This window comes from Mobula hypostoma, chromosome 15 (assembly GCF_963921235.1).
Source record: "Mobula hypostoma chromosome 15, sMobHyp1.1, whole genome shotgun sequence".
NCBI lineage: Eukaryota > Metazoa > Chordata > Chondrichthyes > Myliobatiformes > Myliobatidae > Mobula > Mobula hypostoma.
The window spans coordinates 47912876-47930152 of record NC_086111.1 but is presented as its reverse complement, the minus strand read 5'-3'; the positions used below and the strand labels follow the sequence as shown (position 1 = coordinate 47930152).

Genomic DNA, 17277 nt, shown 5'->3' with positions numbered 1-17277 from the left:
TTTGCACTTAAAGTTAGGTTATTAGAAATATTTTAATGAATCAATGCACAAATGCTTATTGAAAAAAACTAACATCTGTTTCCAGTGGTAAGGCATTTTAACCCTCATCTGGCGTGAATCAGAAAATTTGATGTAGGCTTTCAAATACTCATAGAATGGCTGTCTAACTGTGATCTACAAGGATCAGGATGTTAGTATCATGACTAGTGTGAATAGAAAGTGAAATCTTGATCTCTTTTTTGTTTCCCTTCTGAGTTATATAGTTCATTGGTAAAATTTGCTTTGATGGAGAGGGAGGCCAACAAGAACCCTCAGACTGAACCCTCAATCTTGCACTGCTGACATATAAATATTGAAAGAATAAATTGGAAGCCTCTGTGTATGTGCTTTTTGTCCCAATGTAAAGGACCAATTGCAGAAATGTTGTTTGTTTCTTCTTCCGTTTGGAAAACAGGACAGAATCAATCAAATGCAGCATGGATTTGTGAGAGAAAAATAATGCACAACAAATTTACTGAAAATGAAGTGAGAAGAATAGAATTTAATATACTTAGACTTTCAAAAGGCTTTCAGTAAGTTTCTACATAAGCGCAACAGGGGTTGGGCTGGACATGACGCTGACATAAAGGAAACAGAAGTAGGGATAAACAGACGTGGGGCAGCAGTGGTCGGTGCTTGGACCCCAGCTGTTCACAATATGTATTAATGATTTGGATTAGGGGTTCCCAACCTGGAGTCTGCAGATCCCTCGATTAATGCTAGGGGTCCATGGCAAAAAAAAAGATTGGGAACTCCTGATTTGGATGGAAGAATTAAGTGTAATATCTTCAAGCTTGCAGATGGCACAAAGCTGAGTGAGGATGTAAGCTCTGAGCAGGATGCAGAGAGTTGCCGATGTGATATGGAGGTTAAGTGGAAAAATGCTTTGCGGATGCAATACAGTGTGGGTAAACCTGAGTCTGGCATTGATACACTACAGTGGATGATGATGACAGAGTTTGAGATTTGCTGGTTGTTCTCTAATAGGATATAATATTATCGTTGATAAATGTGCTGATAAACTGTGGTTCCAGGGCCAAAAGGGTAACCCCAAGGGACGTCAGAATGAACGCATGGTTATCCAGTATCACTACACTCAGTGGCCCGACATGGGGGTACCAGAGTATGCACTTCCTGTACTCACGTTTGTAAGAAAATCATCTGCAGCTCAAACACCAGACATGGGACCAGTGGTGGTACATTGCAGGTATAAACTAAATTCTATCTTTCCTTAAGGGTCTGAAATATAATTGTGCATTACAATACCTTGTCCAATTCCATCTGTACCACACCAGCAATTGAACCAGCCACCTTTGCATACAACAATGCCAAAGCAACATTAAGACATGGGGCAACAAAGGGTAAGTAATATACCTGCCACAAAAGTATCTAATAAGAGAGTCTAACCTCCTACCCCCTTGATATTTAATGGCTTTTCCATCACTGAGTCCCCTACCATCAACATTCTGGGGCTATTGTTAACTAGCATACTAACTAAACCAGTCAAATTAATATCCTGTCTGCAAGATCAGATTAGAAACGAGGAGTCCTGTAGTGAGTGATGCCCCTCTGCACATACCAGAATCTCTCAATCATTTACAAGTCATAATTCAATAATATGGAATATTTTCAATGACTTAGGATAGGATTTGTGTAAAAATAAAATACTGGGTGGTCAGTATGGACTCAGTGGGCTGAAGGGCCTGTTTCTGTGTCGTATCCTTCTCTGACTCTACGACATTTACCTCCAGGGAGGACAAAGAGCAGCAGAACATAAAGCACCATCACCTGCAGATACCCCTCCATACCACCACACACCATTGGAAATCTCCTGCTGGACCATCACTGTAGCTCAGTCTAAACTCTGGAGCTCCCAGCCTAACAGCTCTGTGGAGGTACCTTCGTCAAAAGGACGGGAGAGATTCATAAAGTGACTCACCATCACCTTGTCAAGGACCATTAGGAATGAGCAATAAATAGTGGATTTCCCAGCGATGCCTAAATTGTGAAATTTATTTCGCTGACATGATCATTTATTTTTTCATTGGCCCTTTATTGACCTAGAAATCCCGTGTGTTTTCCATCTGGAGAGAATTGACCCAAATAGTGTAAGGGATTATAGAATATGTAACTTATGCATCTCGAAGCTTAGAATAGTCTTATTACAGAAGGAGCCTATTTGACCCAGCTTATCTCCAGCAGAATGCCGGACTGTTCCCAGTCTCCAACCCTTTCTTCTTGGCCGTGCAAATTTTTATTCATTTCATATTTATTCAGTTTCTTCACATATTTATTTGACTCCTTCTTGAAGGCCACAGTAGAACCTGCGTCTAACACAAAGACAGGCAGTGTATTCCAGTTTCCAACCACATGTTGCTTAAAGTCTTTCCTGAAGTCACACTTCTCCTCTTTAACCTTTAACAGTGATCCCTAGTCCTTATCTAGTGAACAGTCTCCCGTTATAATATTCAGTTCATTTCAGCATTCAACACCATAATTCCCTCCAGGCTCGACAAGAAGCTCAGAGACCTCAGCCTTCACCACTCCTTGTGTAGCTGAGTCCTGGACTTCCTGTCAGATCGCCGGCAGGTGGTAAGAGTGGGCTCCTTTACCTCTGCCCCTCTGACCCTTAATGCAGCTGCCCCTCAGGGCTGTGTACTATGCCCACTCCTTTACTCTCTGTATACTCATGACTGTATTGCCACCCACAGCTCCAGTCTACTTATTAAATTTGCTGACGATACTACACTGATTGGCCTAATCTCAAGTAATAAAGAGGCAGCCTACAGAGAGGAAGTCATCACCCTGACACAGTGGTGTCAAGAAAACAACCTCTCCCTCAACGTCACAGAAACAAAGGAGCTGGCTGTGGACTACAGGAGGAGTTAGGCTAACCCCTATTGACATCGATGGATCTGGGGTTGAGAGGGTGAACAGCTTTAAGTTCCTTGACATAAACATCACCGAGGACCTCACGGGTCTGTATGTACTAGCTGTGTGGTGAAAAGGCACAACACCGCCTCTTTCACCTCAGATGGCAGAAGAGGTTTGGTATGGCCTCCCGAATTCTAACAATTTTCTATAAGGGCACAATTGAGAGCTTCCTGATGGGCTGCGTCACAGTCTGGTATGGGAACTGTATTTCCCTCAGTCGCAGGACTCTTCAGAGAGTGGTGCGAACAGCCCTGTGCATCTGTAGTTGTGAACTTCCCACTATTCAGGACATTTACAAGGACAGGTGTGTAAAAACGGCCCAAAGGATTATTGGAAACCTGAGTCACCCCAACCACAAACTGTTCCAGCTGCTACCATCCAGGAAATGGTACTGCAGCATAAAAGCCAGGACCAACAGGCTCCGGGACAGTTTCTTCCACCAGGCCATCTGACTGATTAATTCATGCTGATGCAACTGTATTTCTATGTTATATTGACTGTCCTGTTGTACATAATATTTATTATGAATTACTATAATCGCACATTGCACATTTGTATGGACACATAACTTAAAGATTTTTACTCCTCATGTATTTGAAGGATGTAAATAATAATGCCAATTCAAATTCAAATTCAAATTCACTCTGTTCCTGCACCCCATCATTTTAAATATTTGTAACAAATTTTCCCTGTTTTCTCTAATCTCTTTTTGTAACTATAGTCTCTTATCCCGGGGACCATGCCTGTAAATCTTCTGTATCCTCTCTAATGCCTTCATGTTCTTAAACAATATAGTGCTAGAATGGAACATAATGTTCTAGTTGACACTGGGTGAGTGTTTTATGAAGGTTTAGCAAACTTCTCTGGTTTTACAATCTATACTGTATCTCTGTTGATAAAGCCCAAAATTGTGTATTCTTTATTAAATACTTTTTTTAAACCTGCCTGCCACTTCCAATACTAATCCATTACCCTGTTTCTATATCCTTTTCCAAACAATAGCCTTTATTCTCTAGTGCCTCTCTTCATCCTTCCTATTGAAATAAATCACTCACATTGTTCTGCATATAGCTTTATTTCTTCAAATTTCAGCAGTCTGGTTCAAAGGCATAAAGCAGACCCCACCTGCAAATCTGTCCTTATCCCCAAAAGTGGCAAGTAATTTTCCATGATTCCTTGGCTCTTCCTCTGACTACACCCGATCAAGAGTGTTCCGTCACATTGTGCCCTGAATCTTGGGTGCATGGCCACCAGCATTTTTTATTAATCTGTCATTAATGACCTGAAGCTCCAGTAACCACTGGTCAATTGATAACACTGTCAAGTGAGATACTGATACTACAATTTTTTTCAAATCACCTTAAATTCAAAGGTTCAAAGGTTCATTCATTATCAAAGTATACAACTCTGAAATTCAGCTCAAATGATGTTCAAATTCAATACGTTGGTCTTCACATAAGGGTGAAAGGGTGAATGCTGTTACACCTCAGGACATCCCAAAATTCAGAGTTCAATTCCGGCGCCATTCTGTGAGGCGTTTGTACGTCCTCCCTGTGGAATGTGTGGGTTTTCCCTGGGTGCTCCAGTTTCCTCCCACTGTCCAAAGATATACTGGGTAGGTTAATTGGTCATTGTAAATTGTCCCGTGATTAGGTTAGGGTTAATCAGGTTTGTCGGGGGTTGCTGGGACTGCGTGGCTTGAAGGGCCAGAAGGGCCTACTCCGTGCTGTATCCCCAGGTAAATAGAATAAAACTTTACACTGTTTTTGCTTGTTTACCAACAGTGCATTAATTCCTTGTTCTCTCTGCCCTGCAGTGCTGGCGTTGGTAGAACTGGAACATACATTGTGCTTGACAGTATGTTGAAACAGATAAAAGATAAAAGCACAGTTAATGTTCTAGGTTTTCTCAAACATATCAGGACCCAGAGGAACTATCTTGTCCAAACAGAGGTAAGTGAATATTAAAAAAGACCAATTCCTGATTCTATTTATGTAGTTTGAGAGAGTTTGTCTTTATGTTTGGCTAGTAATGAGCATTGGCAAGGAAACTGGTTTACAATTGTCATTGTACAAAGGTTGAAGTCCCCTACATCACACATAGAAATCAGATGAAAAATTGTTAGTTATATCATAATGATTGGGATAAACATATTTCACTGTATCATATCTGCACTTTCATTACATGCAGGATAAAAATAAAACCAATCAGAGACAGTGGACAATACTAGACTAATGCACTGTAAAGCCATTCAAATGGGATGCAAGCATCCATGGTTTTGCCTTGCATATTTATTTCTCAGCTCTTCTTGATTTTAAGAGGTATTTTAAATTTATATTTTCCTTAATTTCTCAGCTCGTTTTATACCAGTCAGAGTTGTCCTCCTGAAGCTATTTGAGTAATTCTGTAGACATGTTATCACATACTGAAATGTCTGAATCTATTTACATTGCAATTTAATACAATTCTTATTACATGCTAATATACTGTATATCACTAAATTCTTGAAGTATATTGGAGTTAAATATCCATCTCAAGTAGAGGGACCAGATTACCAGTGTTTTTTTTATCAGATTCTTTTGGATCAATAACAATGCAATTGATGTTTTGGGTTTTGTCGTCATTAGCATATTCCCAATTGTGAGAAAAGGAATGCAATTTAAAGTATTATTGTTCTGTAGTTAAGTCCCTCATTCAAAACAGTATTCAAAAATTGATTGTTATTAATACTGCAGTGTTAGTTATACTAAAACACAGTCAGCTCAGGGTTCAACTGTTTGCAAAAGGAAGTTTGGAATTTTCAAGATTGGAGGTTAAAAATTCTCATATCCTATTGAGCTGATTTTGTATATGTAACCAATTCTAAAAAAAGATTGAGAGCAGCGTGTGCAGAAATAATTTCCCACAAGGCCACTGAAGGTGAGTTATGGATTGTCCTGATGTAGGGTGATTTAGTTACTGTTCCAGAGCATTTGAAAGCTCTGGGCTGGTCATCAATGGAGTGAGGCAGTCTCATTGAAACTTAGTGGATACTAAAACAGCCTCAGAATAAAGGAACATCTCTTGAGCACTGAGATGAGGATTAATTTCTTCAGTCAGAGGGTGGTGAATCTGTGGAATTTGTTTCACAGAGGGCAGTGGAAGCCAAGTCTCAGGATGCATTTAAGGCGTACATTAATAGGTTCATGGTGGGTAAAGGGTTAGAAGAGAAGGCAGAAGAATGGTATTGAAGATAAAAATTAGCCATGATTGAATGGCAGAGCCGACTCGATAGCCCAAGATGCTGGAGAGGCAGAATATTCTTCCATTGTTGCCTGAGAACTAAAATAATATAGAATTAGGTATGAATTGTGCATTCTTTGGCCATACATATTAAATTCAACACAAGGTGGTCTGTATGATTTTTCACAAGTCTAAGGCTCCACAACTAAACTTCAAGATGGAGATCTAAAACAGATATTATGTGTTAATAGGAGGGTCAGATCTGTCAAGGGCACCTTTTTTAGGAATGTATCAGTGATGTGCAAAACAGATGTCAGGGCCTTCCCTGGTCATGATATATGGCCGGAATGGGATGAACTAGAAGTGCAAACATGTTCCCTGCCTCTCCCTGATTTCACATGAGGTGCAGTTGCTCTCCAACCCTCGCTGTTAGAGTCAACTCCAGTGTTAACTTAAAGCTCCAAGGAAAAGATCCTCAGATTGAAATCTGCATTCAGGTGACTGCCGACACCAGCGACAGCCAAGAACACTGAGGAAGCCCGAGGTTTAGTTTGCTTTAGTGAGGAAAATGGATCCAAACTAATTCTTAGTATGTAATTATACAGCTTTCTCTTTTAAGTAGTGACATTATTAAATGTCTTTCCCTCATTCATTATTACACATTGAGCATGTCGTGACTGTTGTGATAGTGAAGTGCAACTGCTTGCTTGCTATTGTTATATTTTTCTTTTTTTTGCCTTTAAGGAACAATACATTTTTATTCATGAAGCCTTGCGGGAAGCAATACATGGAAAAGAAACAGAAGTACCTTCTACTCAGCTACATGGTTACGTCAACAGTATTTTAATTCCAGGTCTTTCTGGGAAGATGAGGCTGGAGAAGCAGTTCAAGGTCAGTTATTGGAACTAGATTCTTGGGTCTATTCTATACTCTGTAGTAGAACACTATGTGTAAATCATGAAGTTTGTGGGTTTTATTTCTACTTGGTTTGACTAGAGTCTTCTAATTGGATAGATACATTGAAATTGAAACTAATTTAAGAATTAACAAATTCTGTGCATGATACCCCAAAGTAGGTTTAAATACATTAATATGATGGTATTTAGTTCTGGAATGATATGACGATGATACAAAGTAATGCTAGGCTTCCTATCATTTGGTATTATTTTATGAAATGGTTATTCTTTTTAGAATACTACGGACTTTAGGATGAAGAAAGTTTTGAAGATGCAAAGTGCCATGATATACAGTTTGCAAAGTTTCTAAGGATAAGCTTTTATTGGAATATCTGTCACTGTGTTGCCTTCATGTCCGTTACATGTTTCTAAAATAATAACGGGTTGGATCCTCTGCAAGGAAGTACTGCTGTTTACTCCTGTAAATTCAAGCAACTCAGTGTCTACACCATACGTATATATTTCCAATCTGAAGTCCTGGACTCGCCAATAGATTGCAGCCAGTGAACCTGCAAAATATAATAGGGAATCAACAGCTCCCAGAGTGGTTGGCTACTTGTAGGCAGGAAGCAGCTTTATGTGCTGTCCCTTAGCAGAAAAATTCCATCTTACACCAAGCATGGGATGTCATGCTGAATGGATCTTTTCTCTACCACGTAACTGACTTCTTATTCATTCCTCGGGATCTGAACGTCGCTGGTTAGGCCAGCATTTATGGCTCTTTCCTAATTTTGGAGCAGATTTAGTGGGCCGAATGTCTTCCAGTTTTACCCCTGCGCAGGTGTAAGTTAGAACTATGACAGTCCCTGTAATCCCTCAGTGCTTTTGAGCATGGAGGTCCGGGGTTTTTCACCTAGTGGTGACAGAGTACGTCAGGACATTGTACTACTGTACTGGGGGGGGGGGAACCTGAAGCTGGTAGTGGTCTCATTAAAGCCTGGTCAAAGTGTCCAGCAGATTCTGGAAAAACACAAAATCACGTAAAATTACAATGATCTTTAACAATGAGATTTTACATTTTCTTTCTAAAGTGCAGAAAACAGAAACATTGCATCATATGGAAGAAATGTACAAACACTTATGAAACAAATTCAATTTTATGCGTGGCTTATGCATTAAAATCAGATTAAATTTTGTCCCGTGACAGTTGCTCAGAGTTAAAGGTAATTCCCTTTACCTTTATTTAGATGTTTAGATGCATTATTTAAATGTTTAATTTAGAAAAAACATTTGTGCTTATATCATGTATTTAGAAAATAAGAAGTAAAATTCAGTATTGCTTACTGATCCCTAGGAGCAGTAGGCCACACTATTTATGCATTATTCTTATGTACATGACTCGATAGAAAACAGTACCTGTATTGTTTTCTGTTATTCTGCTCATTAAAAAGACATCTGTGTAAACTGAGTCTTCTTAGCCGTAATATTTGATGGCCATTGCTTCAGTACACTTCTGTGTCTTGCAATGTTCTCACTGATAAAATCGACTGCATCAGATTCGATAACAGGGGTAAATTATCTGCAGATCACTATTACAGCACCACTGTGGCACACTAATACAATGTGAATGTTATTCATGTTTTAAATTTAATTGTACCTGGCATTTTTCAACTCCTAGTACTTCATTGCTCTCCTGCAATTCACCCTTATGTGCTTGATAAATCTCAGCAGGCGTATGCTGAGGGGTAAGAATGATGAAAACTATATATTTATGGTATTGCGCTTCCCATATACTGTAATAGGTGTAACAAAACATTTGAAATGATAATTCTGCTCCACCTGCAAGTGTTAGGTCCTCCATAATGTTTGTGTACAAACAAATTTTGGTGAAGATGTTAAACACATAGCTCCCTGACTTGGAAAACTTCTGTCTTTTGAATGCCCAAGTCTTTGTTCTCAGATTTAAGGAAAAATGGGGAAGATGAATTATTTGTCAAATCCCTAATTGGTTGATGTGTCAACCCCCTCAAATCTACCTCACAAGATTTTTTTTTGCCTATCACTACTGAGCCTACTGCTGCATGAAGATTGACATGGTTTGAGATGAAAAAATTGGTACAACTGAGAATTCTGAGCTTCTCATCTCAAATGAATGAAGAATTCTGATTGTGTGGTGCATATCGAAACCTTACTCCCCAGTGGGATACTTAACATTCCAGAACCATCTCAGCAAAAACAAATAAAAAAGGATCATCTTCAGGCCTTGTGAGCATGTGGCTCCATCTTCCCATTATCTGGCCAGGTCAAAATTGTGGAGGGCCAGAAATAATCCCTTCCTATCCAACATCATTCATCCAATTTGCAACCTGATTTCCTTTATATAAATACAGTCACATATTTCCATTACTGCCCTTAATGGACAAAAAAGCTTGTTAGAGTAAACTGTTCAAACCAATCTATATTAATAATGGAATTGTGTGTTCTTCTGTTTGGAATAGTGATTTTACACTAAACATTGGGTGAGAGTCTCACACAATGCCATGATTTTACTCACTATGCAATGGCATTTCATCCAGAACAAACCATTGAACATTTATGTATTAAGGTTGGCATGCAACACACAATTGATATTACATATGCAATTTTCTACTGCAAGCATATCAAGTATGAATAGTGGATCCTCAATATGGAAGAAGGCCTTATCTGAAGCGTGAGAGTGTGCTCGCTCTTTCTTCATCCATCTCAGGGCCACTGCCAGTGCATACCAGCAGGGCATTCCTGAAATCATTCTTCTTGCAATTGGGCACGGGGGATCTGCCATTACCATCCAACACCAGATACACACTTACCTGTTCATAAGTGGCCCCATTAGTATTTATGAGGGATTGTGGAGGCAAAGACTCACGTGACCCTCCTAATAGTTTGCGTTTGATTCTCACACGATTAGGGACTACTAATGTGCTTGTGTTACTGCGACACATTATTTTTCAACTAAGTGTGGCTTACTTGTGCTTTGCTGATTCCATGTGTGTTTCAGATGTGAACATCTCTTTGTGGTTTTGGTTTAGCACAGATACAGGCCCTTCATCTCAATAAGTCCATGCTGACCACAATGCCCGCCATCTAGTCCCAATTTCCCGTGTTCAGCACATATCCTTCTCAGACTTGCCCCTCCGCATACTTTTTAAATTTTAGTGCATTTTGCTGAACCTGTTAGATCGGAGCTGAAATGTCTGTATTTTATTTAATCAGCTACTGTTAGAAAAAACATTAAATCTATTGTATGGGAATTTGCGCAACTACAAAGTGGTAAAACCAAAGTTTTGTGGAAATATTAGAAACATAGAAAACTTACAGCACAATACAGGCCCTTCGCCCATAATGCTGTGCCAAACATGTACTTACTTAGAAATTACATAAGGTTACCCATAGCCCTCTATTTTTCTAAGCTCCATGTACTTATCCAGGTGTCTCTTAAAAGACCCTATTGTATCTGCCTCCACCACCGTCGCTGGCAGCCCATTCCATGCGCTCACCACTCTCTATGTAAAAAACTTACCCCTGACATCTCCTCTGTACCTACTTCCAAGCACCTTAAAACTGTGCCCTCTCGTGCTAGCCATTCCAGCCCTGGGAAAAAGCCTCTGACTATCCACACGATCAATGCTTCTCATCATCTTATACACCTCTATTAGGTCACCTCTCATCCTCCGCTGCTCCAAGGAGAAAAGGTCGAGTTCACTCAACCTATTCTCATAAGACCATGCTCACCAATCCCGGCAACATCCTTGTAAATCTCCTCTGCACCCTTTCTATAGTTTCTACATCCTTTCTGTAGTGAGGTGACCAGAAATGAGCAGAGTACTCCAAGTGGGGCCTGACCAGGGCCCTATATACCCGTAACATTACCTCTCGGCTCTTAAACTCAGTCCCATGGTTGATGAAGGCCAATGCACCGTATGCCTTCTTAACCACAGAGTCAACCTGTGCAGCAGCTTTGAATGTCCTATGGACTTGGACACCAAGATCCTCATATCCTCCACACTACCAAGAGTCTTACCATTAATACTATATTCTGACATCGTATTTGACCTACCAAAATGAACCATTTCACACTTATCTGGGTTGAACTCCATCTGCCACTTCTCAGCCTAGTTTTGCATCCTAGCAATGTCCTGCTGTAACCTCTGACAGCCCTCCACACAATTCATAACACCCCCAACCTTTGTGTCATCAGCAAACTTACTAACCCATCCCTCCACTTCCTCATCCAGGTCATTTATGAAAATCACAAAGAGAAGGGGTCCCAGAACAGATCCCTGAGGCACACTACTGGTCACTGACCTCCATGAATGTGACCCGTCTACAACCATTCTTCGCTTTTTTCGGCCAAGCCAATTCTGGTTCCACAAAGCAAGGTCCCCTTGGATCCCATGCCTCCTTACCTTCTCAATAAGCCTTGCATGGGGTCCCTTATCAAACGCCTTGCTGAAATCCGTGTACATTACATCTACTGCTCTACTTTCATCAATGTGTTTAGTCACATCCTCAAAAAAATTCAATCAGGCTCGTAAGGAACGACCTGCCTTTGACAGAGCCATGCTGACTATTCCTCATCATATTATGCCTCTCCGAATGTTCATAAATCCTGCCTCTCAGGATCTTCTCCATCAACTTACCAACCACTGAAGTAAGACTCACTGGTCTATAATTTCCTGGGCTATCTCTACTCCTTTTCTTGAATAAGGGAACAACACCTGCAACCCTCCAATCCTTCGGAACCTCTCCTGTCCACATTGATGATGCAAAGCTGCCAGAAGCTCAGCATCTCCTCCCTTGCATCCCACAGTAGTCTGGAGTATATCTTGCCCGGTCCCGGTGACTTATCCAACTTGATGCTTCCGAAAAGCTCCATCATATCATCTTTCTCAATGTCTATCTGTTCAAGCTTTTCAGTCTGTTTTAAGTCATCTGGACAATCGTCAAGATCCATTTCTGTAGTGAATACTGAAACAAAGTATTCATTAAGTATCTCTGCTATCTCCTCTGGTTCCATAAACACCTTTCCCCTGTCACGCTGATAGGTCCTATACTCTCACGTCTTATCACTGTGCTATTCACATACTTGTAGAATGCCTTGGGGTATCCTTAATCCTGCTTGCCTAGGCCTTCTCATGGCCCCTTCTGGCTCTCCTAATTTCATTCTTATGCTCTTTCCTGCTTGCCTTATAATCTTCTAGATCTCTATTATTATCTAGTTTTTTGAACCTTTCGTAAGCTTTCATGATTTTGACTAGATTTTCAATAATCTATGTACACCACGGTTCCTGTACCCTACCATCATTTCCCTGTTTTATTGGAACATACCTATGCAGAACACCACGCAAATATCCCCTGAACATTTGCCACATTTTCGCCGTACATTTCCCTGAGAACATCTGTTCCCAATTTATGCTTCCAACTCCTGCCTGAGAGCTTCATATTTCCCCTTACTCCAATTAAACATTTCCCTAACTTGTCTGTCCTATCCCTCTCCAATGCTATGGTAAAGGAGATAGAATTGTGATCACTATCTCCGAAGTGCTCTCCCACTGAGAGATCTGACACCCGACCAGGTTCATTTCCCGATAACAGATGAAGCACAGCCTCTCTTGTAGGCTTATCTACATATTGTGTCAGGAAACCTTCCTGAACACACCTAACAAACTCCACTCCACCTAAACCACTTGCTCTAGGGAGATACCAATCAATAATTGGGAAATTAAAATTTCCCGCCATGATAACCCTACTATTATTACACCTTTCCAGAATCTGTCTCCCTATCTGCTCCTCACTGTCCCTGTTACTATTGGGTGGTCTATAAGAAAACATCCAGTAGAATTATTGACCCCTTCCTGTTTCTAACTTCCACCCACACAGACTCAGTAGACTATCCCTCCATGACTTCCTCCTTTTCTGCAGCCATGACAGTATCTCTGATCAGCAGTGCCACTCCCCCACCTCTTTAGCCTCCCTCCCTGTCCTTTCTGAAACAGCTAAAGCCTGGCGTTGTAATTAGCCAATCCTGCCCCTGAGCCATCCAAGTCTCTGTAATGGCCACAACATCATAGCTCCAAGTACTGATCCACTCTCTAACCTTATCCGCTTTGTTCGTGATGATTCTTGCATTGAAATAGACACATCTCAAACCATTGGTCTGAGCATATCCCTTCTCTATCACCTGCCTATCCTCCTCACACTGTCTCCAAGCTTTCTCTATTTGTGAGCCAACAACCCCTTCCTCCGTCTCTTCAGTTTGGTTCCCACCCCCCAGCAATTCTAGTTTAAAATCTCCCCAGTTGCCTTAGCAAACCTCCCTGCCAGGATATTGGTCCCCCTTGGATTTAAGTGCAGCCCATCCTTTTTGTACAGGTCACGCCTGCCCCAAAAGAGGTCCCAATGATCCAGAAATCTGAATCCCGAGATTACTACCTTTGAGATCCTGCTTCTCAACTTCCTTCCTAACTCCCTGTAGTCTGTTTTCAGGACTTCCTCCCTTTTCCCACCTATGTTGTTGGTACCAATATGTACCACAACCTCTGGCTGTTCTCCTTCCCACTTCAGGATATCGTGGATGCCATCAGAAATATCCCGGACCCTGGCACCTGGGAGGCAAATTACCATCCGTGTTTCTTTCCTGCATCCACAGAATCGCCTGTCTGATCCCTAACTATAGAGTCCCCTGTCACTGCTGCCTTCTTCCTTTCTCTACCCTTCTGAGCCAGAGGGCCAGACTCTGTGCCAGAGGCACGGCCACTGTTGCTTCCCCCAGGTAGGCCGTCTCCCCCAACAGTACTCAAACAGGAGTACTTATTGTTAAGGGGACAGCCACAGGGGTACTCTCTAGTATCCGCCTCTTGCCCTTCCCTTTCCTGTACCTGAGGCCCCAGTGTGACTACTTGCCTACAGCTCCTCTCTAACACCTCCTCACTTTCCCTGACCAGACGAAAGTCATCGAGCTGCATCTGCAGTTCCCTAACACAGTCCCTAAGGAGCTGCAACTTGACACACTTAGTGCAGATGTGGCCTTCCAGGATGCTGGGAAGTACAGAACATCAGCCTCGCAGACATAATTCCTGTTTCTATTCTTCATAGATAACCTACCTGGCCTCGACCCATTATCACCAAAGCCCTCCTACTTTGTCTCCCTCTACTCCGTTGCCCGCACCTCCTACGCCCACCCTTTAAATCTGTCTCCTTTTAAACTTTGTGCCAGTCTAACTCACTAAGTCCACACGCTTGCGCAGTCGTCCCTTGATCAAACTGCTGAAGAAAAATCTGGCTCATTTTAAACTCTTCGCACTGGTGTAACTTGTTGACGTCCACGCGCTTGCGCAGTTGTCCCTCGATCAATGTTGTAAATATTGTAAATATCAATATAAGCTGAAGCCCATTGCTGAACATCCTCTAACTAGGATTTGGCATGGCACCAGTATCAACGGCTGTTGGTAGTCAGTAAGGTGGCAGCGTGGTTAGGATGGCTGTATTACAGCTCGTGGTATCAGAGTGCAGAGTGCAATTCCGCTGCCGGCTGTGAGGAGTTGGTTCGCCATCCCCTGAAAGCATGGCTTTCCTCTGGGTGCTCCAGTTTCTTTCCAACCCGTCAGCAGATTAATTGGTCACTATAAATTGTCCTGTGATTGGGCTAGGGTTAAATAGATGGGTTGCTGGGTGGCATGGCTCTGTGGGCCAGAAGGCTTATATCTCTAAATAAATAATATATAAATATCCGGCTGTATGACTTTAGACTGCACTATTCAAATACATGTTCTTCTTTCACCATACCATGTCATACTCTTCTATCTCTTGAGAACTGGGGAATAGGCCACAAGTCACATGACTAATTGCAGTTAAGAGCTCCTCTTCCTAGCAAAGGATATTAGTTCGGAATACTTCATAAAGGCAGTTTCCTTTTAACGTACAGTCAACCTAGATTTTGCTGAGAGATAAAAAATGATGGCTGTGAAATTCTGTGTAGTTTATCTTGTACTTTCACTTATCAGATCAGACAAGCAGCAGTAAGTTCATGATGGCGCTGTTTTTACTATGACGAAATATTGAGAAATTGACTGGAGCAGAACATAATGAGACGGGAAGATTGCATCTGTATGTTTTCAAATATAATTATGATAAAATAATATATGGGTGTAATGCTAATGCTAGTGCATATTTTACCATTTGGGTTTCTTTATTATCCATAATTTTCCATATATTCATAGAATATTGTGATTACAAAGTATATTAACACTTGATCCTATTTAAGAAAAGCTTGTTGATTTTATATAGAAATCACATAAGCTTTACTTTGTTTGTTTTTACAGTTGGTAACTCAGTGTAATGCAAAATTTATAGAATGCTTCAGTGCCCAGAAAGAATGCAACAAAGAGAAGAACAGGAACTCCTCCGTCGTGCCATGTAAGATGACCTCTGTTTTGAGGACTGGTGCAAAACTGATGTAACTGGAATTGAACCATCAAGATATTTTACAATGAATCATTTATGTACATCAGTGATGATATTTATGAATTAAAGATTGAGAAATGTTATAAAATATCTAATTTTAGCATTTTAGAGCCACTAACTGTAGCATGACACCTATTGTAGGACTGTGAATGATAAATGTTTTTCCCAGATCCTGCCTTATGCAGCACTTGCCAATTTCAAAGATTGCATCATTGAACTGTTTTATTGTTTGAAATCTTTAAGGGTTGTTTGCCTAGCATTGCTGTGAGCTTTTGTGAAACAATGTTATTTATATATCTAACTTTTTGCCCTGAAAAATTGATCCAATCTTCTAGCTGAACGAGCTCGGGTAGGCCTCGCACCATTACCTGGGACCAAAGGAACTGATTATATCAATGCCTCCTACATCATGGTGAGTATTAAGCACAAAGATTTGTGCTCCCCCACCCAGATTGTAAGTTATACCTGAAGTACGTGGTGGAAATAACACTGTCAGACGTGCAGCACCATTCAGACTAGTGACTTATTATGATAGTTGTGTCAAACTGATTTAAATGATGTGTGGATGACACTTTCCATGTATGCTATCAACTGACTATTAAGAAAATTAACTAAGATTAAAAATTGCCTATTTTGCTTTTCTTTTCAGACAGACTAAGTGTTTAATCTAGAATTCTGAATACTAATGAAGTTGCTATTTTGTATTCCTGTCACTTGAAATGATGATTAATGCAGGGTACACTTTCATAGATTTTATACATTCACAAAGTGCTCTGTTGAGAATACTGAACTGAGCCATTGAGTACTCATTGTAAGTGTAGAAAGATCATGATTTTATGACCTTGTTAACCACAAGAACGTAGAACAGCCTTTCTCAACTTTTTTGCCCTGGAGGAACCCTTGAAATAATTTTCAGGTCTCAGGGAACGCCTGTGTAAAAATTACTATATCTACAGCTCACTGATGATCTACAGATCATTAGTGTGATCCGTAAGTTGTAGATATAATAATCTAAATGTAGTGTACATTTTTAAAACATAAGGCAAACATAATAAATTTCTGTTAAATAACTGGCTTAAGCCAAAATGGGATTTAATTTTTCTAAAGTTAAGCTTGGGAGATTTAAATAAAGATTGTAAATTGATTTTAATTAAAAGCTTTACTGTTTGTTTTGAGATTCCAACAGCCGTTTAAAATGATCAACACTTTTACGTGTCATATTGCTGGGATTTGTAGTTAAGTGTCTTTAATTTTGCTGGAGCCATTGCTACGTTTGTATGGTGTTTGCCACAGAGTAGGCTCAATGGAATAGGGGTTAATAAAATATAAAAAAGAACGGCATAATAAATAACCAAATGAGAAAACCGCAAAAAATACAAACACTTCACAATACAATTCAGTTCCAACCTACACAATCCATATTTTGCAACGTTTACAACAACAGCAAAGCGGCAGGCCAGCAGTGAGTCGCAGTGCATAGAAGTTCCTTCTTTAGAATGAAAAATTTTCTACTACACCAGTAGAGTTTGTTTGCTCCCAGAAGACAGTCGGCAGTGCTTAAGGGGAGGTTGGGAGAGATAATTCGGGAGGGAGAGGCTGACATCAAAGCCCAAGTTGGGCTAGTCCATTCAATGCTCGGAAAACGCACTTCACACTCCTCATCAGCCTACCGTCCTCCCCTCTG

General features: G+C 40.6%; 1 protein-coding gene across 1 annotated transcript in view; it reads left to right on the top strand.

Annotated features, from left to right (window-relative positions):
- The window catches only part of LOC134356821 (receptor-type tyrosine-protein phosphatase gamma-like), a 699039-nt gene that overhangs the window by 649430 nt on the left and 32332 nt on the right, over positions 1 to 17277 (top strand). The window contains exons 20-24 of the mRNA XM_063067988.1: positions 1074 to 1246; positions 4790 to 4925; positions 6940 to 7086; positions 15452 to 15545; positions 15929 to 16005. Coding sequence (XP_062924058.1) covers positions 1074 to 1246; positions 4790 to 4925; positions 6940 to 7086; positions 15452 to 15545; positions 15929 to 16005 — 627 coding nt within the window. The remainder of the gene's footprint in view (positions 1 to 1073; positions 1247 to 4789; positions 4926 to 6939; positions 7087 to 15451; positions 15546 to 15928; positions 16006 to 17277) is intronic.